The following is a 10,213-nucleotide window of genomic DNA, read 5'->3' as shown; positions in this document are numbered from 1 at the left end:
AGATTCCCCTGTTCCCCTGTGGGCCAGTCCGAGCCTGGAAGTGAATCTGGTTAATCTTGGCAATGTGGCCATGGGATGATGCCCAAATTATCTGCAACAATGCACAGCTACTGGTGAACACATGAGGGCAGGGTTTCAGTGCATGTGTTCACCAGCATGTGGAAACATGATCCTCTTTTAACTGGCCGGCCACATCCAACAGCAACCAGTTAGTCATTATAAGTTACTAAAGAAACCAGATCCAAACTTTTGTCCCCAGCTGTGGATCTGCAGGAAAATTAAAGGGAATCTGTCACTAGGTTTATGCCGCCTTAAAATGAGGGCAGCCTAAACTAGTGACAGAAATGCTGAACAGATTGGTGTATTATTTCCATCATTCTGTGCAGCCGTTCTCCTAATATGCAGGAGAATAGGATTCTTGCCACACCCCTCCTCCCGCCCTCCAGCTGCTGATTGACAGTTGACTGACTGTACACAGCATGGATAGATAACTGCCAATAAGCAGCTGGTGGGCGGAGTTTTCTGCTTCTCATGAATATACAGGACTACTGAGCTCATGCACATACTGAAGAGGACTACTTATTGTCCATGGTATTCAGGAGGATATCTCTGGATCAACTGCACAGAACAATGCAAGTGATACATCATTCTGTTCCGCTTCTCTGTCACCATAATATGTTACCCTGAGATAGGACAGGCGAAGCCTGTTGACAGAGTCTCTTTAATCACTTGTTGCCATGTTATAGTCGATCACTGGGATCTCAACTGATTATTAGTAGATTGATCTTAAGGAATAAGTAGATAACCCCTGTAAATGTGTCAAATCTTTCCCTCGTAAACCGTCGTCGTCATCTAGACATAGTCAGGACACAGATTCCACCTTATGATGCTTCCCCTCACATACAGCTGTATGGAGAAGTCTGGGAAATGATGGCCTGAAACACAAGGTATATGAGAAAGCTGCAGAACGTTTATTACACCTATTATAATAGAATGCTACATGGATGCCAAGATCACAAGAACTAATTCACACTCTTTATTTGAAGAGACAGACATTATTTGAATCATCATCTTGTCTATTTACAGTATAGTGCTTCCATATACCATAGGTGTGTAAGTGAGGCAGTCACTCCCAGCTGTACCTGCTCCTATGGAGCTTACAGTTATCCTAATACTTTACAGTACATTTACAACCAATTACAAAGGATTGTTACAAACGGGGGCACATAGCAAGAAATACAATAGGACCCTTATAGGTTCTCGGTCCCGATCCTTGTGTACCTTCTTATTCTTTCCTTGTAAGACAAAAGGCCTCCATTACTCTCACATACTGCAGGCTCCTCCGTCCCATATCAGCTTCCCATATGGCCGATCTCCTCCCAAGGCAATAAGGGGAACTGAGACCCATTACTGCTAACTATACAGTATATCTCAAACTAATTGAGGTCCGACCCACATAGGTTTAGTTTGGTCAAGAAACCCTTTAATGCCTTTAAGCAGTACCAGTGATTTCAGCAAAGTTTGTGCATACCAGTTATCAATTGGCTAAAGGGGGGGGGGGGGGGGCACTTGTGAAAGTATGAGCGTATTGCCCCCCACCTACCATGTGCTTTTAGTAATACTGATGTCCTCTTATGTAACAAAGGGGCCATAAAGCAGCTCAGGCACCAGTGCCCAGTGCACCCCCCTATAAGTACAGTAGGGTCAAATGTACATGTGACTCTATCTACAGTCTTGCTCAGTATATATTCTATAGTCTGCAGATCCCATGAAAGTGTACAGTTCATAGAGTTTATGGTAAAAAAATAAACTTCACAGTTGAGATAAGATTCTCTAATGTTAAGGTTGACCTCAAGTTCCTCTAAAAAGAAAAAAAAAAAAGGTTTACTTCACTGCATGCAACTTTCTTGCACATAGAATATGCACTTGAGCAATAAGGGTGTAAGGGGCAAGATCCTAAAGACACAAAAAAAAGTCAAGTCTGGTTAAAAATAAATAAAAAAAAAAAAAAAGAGCATTTGATTCCCTTAAACAGATAAGGACGAGGGTTTCTTGTTTGGCACGGTACACATAGCTGCCATTCAACACCTGGACACTAGAGGGCGGCATCGGACAAGGCAGAAAGCGCAGACTAAAGCTATACAGGGAATGTTGGCATGGCGTCAGGGCCTGAGGTTAGTTTGACAGCTCCGGTGCTGAGCGGGTCCTGTTAGGACAGAGTAGAAGAGGCTCACATCCGGAGCGGGTTTGATGTTTACGTCTCCGACGGAGTGCCAAGAAGACGGATTGTACAGCAAATCCTGGTGCACAGTCGTAGGAATGTTTGTGAATGAAATGTGGTGTGAAGGACGTTGACTTCAGCGTAACTTCAGCTCGGAGTATACCACATTGTCTGTAGCAGGTGGCGCCCCCTGGGGACTCCGGTTTTCATATATAGCCTCAGGTTTCTAAAGCGGAGAAAATATGAGCAATGATTAATATAGCATTATATTCAGTGCAGTCTATGGAGCCAAAGGCAGAAGCTGCTCCACGTGTAGCTCAAAAAGCCATATAAAGAACTGTGGTGGTGTTCATCCTAAATCGGGGGACCCCCAGTAAGTGGTGACATTTAAAGCAAACTTTTCTGGTGCATGTGTTGGGTATGAGGCACTATGCTCTGGCTCTGGCATTAGTCTAGGGTTCAGTAAAGGTCTTGAAAAACTCACATGGTACATAAACATGATTACATTCACCATCCAAGATACCCAAATATAACACCTTCTACTCTCTAATTCTGAGGGGGTACTCATTTGAGGAAAACTTTTCTGAGGAGGTAATATTCTGAGAAGTACTACTCCGAGGAGTACTATTCTAAGGAATACCAATGTGAGGAGTACTAATGTGAAGAGTACTTATGTGAGGAGTAGCGTTCTAAAGGAGAACTAATCTGAGGAGGTACTATTCTGAGGAGGTACTATACTGAGGAGTACTATACTGAGGAGGTACTATACTGAGGAGTACTAATCTGAGGAGGTACTATACTGAGAAGTACTATTCTGAGGAGGTACTATACTGAGAAGTACTATTCTGAGGAGGTACTATACTGAGGAGTACTATACTGAGGAGGTACTATACTGAGGAAGTACTATACTGAGGAGTACTATACTGAGGAGGTACTATACTGAGGAGTACTAATCTGAGGAGGTACTATACTGAGGAGGTACTATACTGAGGAAGTACTATACTGAGGAGGTACTATACTGAGGAAGTACTATAATGAGGAAGTACTATACTGAGGAGGTACTATACTGAGGAAGTACTATACTGAGGAGGTACTATACTGAGGAGTACTATACCGAGGAGTACTATTCTGAGGAGGTACTATACTGAGGAGTACTATACTGAGGAGTACTATACTGAGGAGTACTATACTGAGGAGTACTAATCTGAGGAGGTACTACACTGAGGAGGTACTATACTGAGGAAGTACTATACTGAGGAGGTACTATACTGAGGAGGTACTATACTGAGGAGTACTATACTGAGGAGGTACTATACTGAGGAGTACTATACTGAGGAGGTACTATACTGAGGAGTACTATACTGAGGAGTACTAATCTGAGGAGGTACTATACTGAGAAGGTACTATACTGAGGAGTACTATACTGAGGAGGTACTATACTGAGGAGGTACTATACTGAGGAGTACTATACTGAGGAAGTACTATACTGAGGAGTACTATACTGAGGAGGTACTATACTGAGGAGGTACTATACTGAGGAGTACTATACTGAGGAGGTACTATACTGAGGAGTACTATACTGAGGAGGTACTATACTGAGGAGTACTAATCTGAGGAGGTACTATACTGAGGAGGTACTATACTGAGGAAGTACTATACTGAGGAAGTACTATACTGAGGAGGTACTATACTGAGGAAGTACTATACTGAGGAGGTACTATACTGAGGAGTACTATACTGAGGAGTACTAATCTGAGGAGGTACTATACTGAGGAGGTACTATACTGCGGAGGTACTATACTGAGGAGTACTATACTGAGGAGGTACTATACTGAGGAGGTACTATACTGAGGAAGTACTATACTGAGGAGGTACTATACTGAGGAGTACTATACTGAGGAGGTACTATACTGAGGAAGTACTATACTGAGGAGGTACTATACTAAGAAATACTATTCTGAGGAGGTACTATACTGACGAGTACTATACTGAGGAGTTCTATACTGAGGAGGTACTATACTGAGGAGTACTATTTTGAGGAGTACTAATCTGAGGAGGTACTATACTGAGGAGAACTGTACTGAGGAGTGCTATACTGAGAAGTACTATACTGAGGAGGTACTATACTGAGAAGTACTATACTGAGGAGGTACTATACTGAGGAGTACTATACTGAGGAGGTACTATACTGAGGAGTACTATACTGAGGAGGTACTATACTGAGGAGTACTATACTGAGGAGTACTAATCTGGGGAGGTACTATACTGAGAAGGTACTATACTGAGGAGTACTATACTGAGGAGGTACTATACTGAGGAGGTACTATACTGAGGAGTACTATACTGAGGAAGTACTATACTGAGGAGTACTATACTGAGGAGGTACTATACTGAGGAGGTACTATGCTGAGGAGTACTATACTGAGGAGGTACTATACTGAGGAGTACTATACTGAGGAGGTACTATACTGAGGAGTACTAATCTGAGGAGGTACTATACTGAGGAGGTACTATACTGAGGAGTACTAATCTGAGGAGGTACTATACTGAGAAGGTACTATACTGAGGAGTACTATACTGAGGAGGTACTATACTGAGGAGGTACTATACTGAGGAGTACTATACTGAGGAAGTACTATACTGAGGAGTACTATACTGAGGAGGTACTATACTGAGGAGGTACTATACTGAGGAGTACTATACTGAGGAGGTACTATACTGAGGAGTACTATACTGAGGAGGTACTATACTGAGGAGTACTAATCTGAGGAGGTACTATACTGAGGAGGTACTATACTGAGGAAGTACTATACTGAGGAAGTACTATACTGAGGAGGTACTATACTGAGGAAGTACTATACTGAGGAAGTACTATACTGAGGAGTACTATACTGAGGAGTACTAATCTGAGGAGGTACTATACTGAGGAGGTACTATACTGCGGAGGTACTATACTGAGGAGTACTATACTGAGGAGGTACTATACTGAGGAGGTACTATACTGAGGAAGTACTATACTGAGGAGGTACTATACTGAGGAGTACTATACTGAGGAGGTACTATACTGAGGAAGTACTATACTGAGGAGGTACTATACTAAGAAATACTATTCTGAGGAGGTACTATACTGACGAGTACTATACTGAGGAGTTCTATACTGAGGAGGTACTATACTGAGGAGTACTATTTTGAGGAGTACTAATCTGAGGAGGTACTATACTGAGGAGAACTGTACTGAGGAGTGCTATACTGAGAAGTACTATACTGAGGAGGTACTATACTGAGAAGTACTATACTGAGGAGGTACTATACTGAGGAGTACTATACTGAGGAGGTACTATACTGAGGAGTACTATACTGAGGAGGTACTATACTGAGGAGTACTATACTGAGGAGTACTAATCTGAGGAGGTACTATACTGAGAAGGTACTATACTGAGGAGTACTATACTGAGGAGGTACTATACTGAGGAGGTACTATACTGAGGAGGTACTATACTGAGGAGTACTATACTGAGGAGGTACTATACTGAGGAGTACTAATCTGAGGAGGTACTATACTGAGGAGGTACTATACTGAGGAAGTACTATACTGAGGAAGTACTATACTGAGGAGGTACTATACTGAGGAAGTACTATACTGAGGAAGTACTATACTGAGGAGGTACTATACTGAGGAGTACTATACTGAGGAGGTACTATACTGAGGAAGTACTATACTGAGGAGGTACTATACTAAGAAATACTATTCTGAGGAGGTACTATACTGACGAGTACTATACTGAGGAGTTCTATACTGAGGAGGTACTATACTGAGGAGTACTATTTTGAGGAGTACTAATCTGAGGAGGTACTATACTGAGGAGAACTGTACTGAGGAGTGCTATACTGAGAAGTACTATACTGAGGAGGTACTATACTGAGAAGTACTATACTGAGGAGTACTATACTAGGAGGTACTATACTGAGAAGTACTATTCTGAGGAGGTACTATACTGAGGAGTACTAATCTGAGGAGGTACTATACTGAGGAGGTACTATACTGAGGAGTACTATACTGAGGAGGTACTATACTGAGGAGTACTAATCTGAGGAGGTACTATACTGAGGAGGTACTATACTGAGGAAGTACTATACTGAGGAAGTACTATACTGAGGAGGTACTATACTGAGGAAGTACTATACTGAGGAGGTACTATACTGAGGAGGTACTATACTGAGGAGTACTATACTGAGGAGGTACTATACTGAGGAAGTACTATACTGCGGAGGTACTATACTGAGGAGTACTATACTGAGGAGGTACTATACTGAGGAAGTACTATACTGAGGAGGTACTATACTAAGAAATACTATTCTGAGGAGGTACTATACTGACGAGTACTATACTGAGGAGTACTATACTGAGGAGGTACTATACTGAGGAGTACTATTTTGAGGAGTACTAATCTGAGGAGGTACTATACTGAGGAGAACTGTACTGAGGAGTGCTATACTGAGAAGTACTATACTGAGGAGTACTATACTGAGGAGTACTATACTGAGGAGTACTATACTGAGGAGTACTATACTGAGAAGTACTATTCTGAGGAGGTACTATACTGAGGAGTACTATACTGAGGAGGTACTATACTGAGGAGATACTATACTGAGGAAGTACTATACTGCTGAGGTACTATACTGAGGAGTACTATACTGAGGAGGTACTATACTGAGAAGTACTATTCTGAGGAGGTACTATACTGAGAAGTACTATACTGAGAAGTACTATACTGAGAAGTACTATTCTGAGGAGTACTATACTGAGGAGGTACTATACTGAGGAGTACTAATCTGAGGAGGTACTATACTGAGGAGTACTATACCGAGGAGGTACTATACTGAGGAGGTACTATACTGAGGAGGTACTATACTGAAAAGTACTAATCTGAGGCGGTACTATACTGAGGAGTACTATACCGAGGAGGTACTATACTGAGGAGGTACTATACCAAGAAGTACTATACTGAGGAGGTACTATACCAAGAAGTACTATACTGAGGAGGTACTATACCAAGAAGTACTATACTAAGGAGTACTAATCTGAGGAGGTACTTCTGCATGTCTCCCTGAGTTATACTGAGAAGTACTATACTGAGAAGTACTATTCTGAGGAGGTACTATACTGAGGAGTACTATTCTGAGGAGGTACTATACTGAGGAGTACTATACTGAGGAGTACTATACTGAGGAGTACTAATCTGAGGAGGTACTATACTGAGGAGTACTATACTGAGGAGGTACTATACTGAGAAGTACTATACTGAGGAGCACTATACTGAGGAGCACTATACCGAGGAGTACTATACCAATGAGTACTATACCAAGGAGTACTATACTGAGGAGGTACTATACTGAGGAGTACTAATCTGAGGAGGTACTATACTGAGGAGTACTATACTGAGGAGTACTATACTGAGGAGGTACTATACTGAGAAGTACTATACTGAGGAGTACTATACTGAGGAGTACTATACTGAGGAGTACTATACTGAGGAGTACTATACCAAGAAGTACTATACTGAGGAGTACTATACCAAGAAGTACTATACTGAGGAGAACTATACCAATGAGTACTATACTGAGGAGAACTATACCAATGAGTACTATACTGAGGAGTTCTATACCGAGGAGTACTATACTGAGGAGTACTATACTGAGGAGTACTATACTGAGGAGTACTATACTGAGGAGTACTATACTGAGGAGGTACTATACTGAGGAGTGCTATACTGAGAAGTACTATACTGAGGAGTACTATACCGAGGAGGTACTATACTGAGGAGCACTATACCAATAAGTACTATACTGAGGCGTACTATACCAATGAGTACTATACTGAGGAGTACTATACTGAGGAGGTACTATACTGAGGAGTACTATACTGAGGAGGTACTATACTGAGGAGTACTATACTGAGGAGTACTAATCTGAGGAGGTACTATACTGAGGAGTACTATACTGAGGAGGTACTATACTGAGGAGTACTATACTGAGGAGTACTAATCTGAGGAGGTACTATACTGAGGAGGTACTATACTGAGGAGGTACTATACTGAGGAGTACTATACTGAGGAGGTACTATACTGAGGAGGTACTATACTGAGGAGTACTATACTGAAGAGTACTATACTGAGGAGGTACTATACTGAGGAGTACTATACTGAGGAGTACTAATCTGAGGAGGTACTATACTGAGGAGTACTATACTGAGGAGGTACTATACTGAGGAGTACTAATCTGAGGAGGTACTATACTGAGGAGTGCTATACTGAGAAGTACTATACTGAGGAGTACTATACCGAGGAGGTACTATACTGAGGAGCACTATACCAATAAGTACTATACTGAGGCGTACTATACCAATGAGTACTATACTGAGGAGTACTATACTGAGGAGGTACTATACTGAGGAGTACTATACTGAGGAGTACTATACTGAGGAGGTACTATACTGAGGAGTACTATACTGAGGAGTACTAATCTGAGGAGGTACTATACTGAGGAGTACTATACTGAGGAGGTACTATACTGAGGAGTACTATACTGAGGAGTACTAATCTGAGGAGGTACTATACTGAGGAGTGCTATACTGAGAAGTACTATACTGAGGAGGTACTATACTGAGGAGGTACTATACTGAGGAGGTACTAATCTGAGGAGTGCTATACTGAGAAGTACTATACTGAGGAGGTACTATACTGAGGAGGTACTATACTGAGGAGTACTAATCTGAGGAGGTACTATACTGAGGAGGTACTATACTGAGGAGTACTATACTGAGGAGGTACTATACTGAGGAGGTACTATACTGAGGAGTACTATACTGAGGAGTACTATACTGAGGAGGTACTATACTGAGGAGGTACTATACTGAGGAGTACTATACTGAGGAGTACTATACTGAGGAGGTACTATACTGAGGAGTACTATACTGAGGAGTACTATACTGAGGAGGTACTATACTGAGGAGTACTATACCAAGAAGTACTATACTGAGGAGGTACTATACTGAGGAGTACTATACCAAGAAGTACTATACTGAGGAGTACTATACTGAGGAGTACTATACTGAGGAAGTACTATACTGCTGAGGTACTATACTGAGGAGTACTATACTGAGGAGTACTATACTGAGGAAGTACTATACTGAGGCGTACTATACTGAGGAGTACTATACTGAGGAGGTACTATACTGAGGAGTACTATACTGAGGAGTACTATACCAAGAAGTACTATACTGAGGAGCACTATACTGAGGAGTACTATACCAAGAAGTACTATACTGAGGAGGTACTATACCAAGAAGTACTATACTGAGGAGTACTATACCAAGAAGTACTATACTAAGGAGAACTAATCTGAGGAGGTACTTCTACATGTCTCCCTGAGTTCTGTCCCCTGTACATTTTACAAATAGCCTAGCCCTAGACATTACCTTTCTGCTGCCACACTAGTATCTGCATCCTGGATATCACCCATGCTTCCATTCTTACCAGGTCCTCCTTTCTGAATTCCCCATCAGTGGGGGCTAACTCTCTGCCTGTACACCCTTACATCCCTATTTCACATATAATCCATCCTATTTACTGACAATAACCATTTAGGCTCCTATATTCTATGTGCCGACTTTCCTCGTCTGGCTTATCCCCAGTTGAGAAAGGCGGTAACACCGAAACGCGTCCTGCTGTATCTTTTTGTATGCACCCCTTCATGAAATAAATCACGTTTATAAGCAAGCTCTGGGTGAGTGCCGGGAACCTTTTGTTGAAGTGGATCGTTATAGATATCATTGGCACCACACACACGGAGTGCCGAAACTGACATTCATTGTGTACTCTCTATAGACCTGCTATGTCTGTGTACTATCTATAGACCGGATATGTCTGTGTACTCTCTATAGACCTGATATGTCTATGTACTGTCTATAGACCTGCTATGTCTGTGTACTCT

At 41.8% G+C, this 10,213-nt stretch overlaps 1 protein-coding gene across 1 annotated transcript in view; it reads right to left on the bottom strand.

The window, feature by feature from the left end:
• Positions 1–1,023: 1,023 nt before the first annotated feature.
• Positions 1,024–10,213, bottom strand: part of LOC138768756 (carcinoembryonic antigen-related cell adhesion molecule 6-like) — a 66,193-nt gene continuing 57,003 nt past the window's right edge. Inside the window, exon 9 of the mRNA XM_069946711.1 lies at positions 1,024–2,447. Coding sequence (XP_069802812.1) covers positions 2,358–2,447 — 90 coding nt within the window. The 3' untranslated portion in view covers positions 1,024–2,357. The remainder of the gene's footprint in view (positions 2,448–10,213) is intronic.

This window comes from Dendropsophus ebraccatus, chromosome 12, assembly GCF_027789765.1.
Source record: "Dendropsophus ebraccatus isolate aDenEbr1 chromosome 12, aDenEbr1.pat, whole genome shotgun sequence".
Lineage (NCBI taxonomy): Eukaryota > Metazoa > Chordata > Amphibia > Anura > Hylidae > Dendropsophus > Dendropsophus ebraccatus.
The sequence above is the reverse complement of the archived record's forward strand: the minus strand, read 5'-3'. Positions and strand labels throughout refer to the sequence as shown.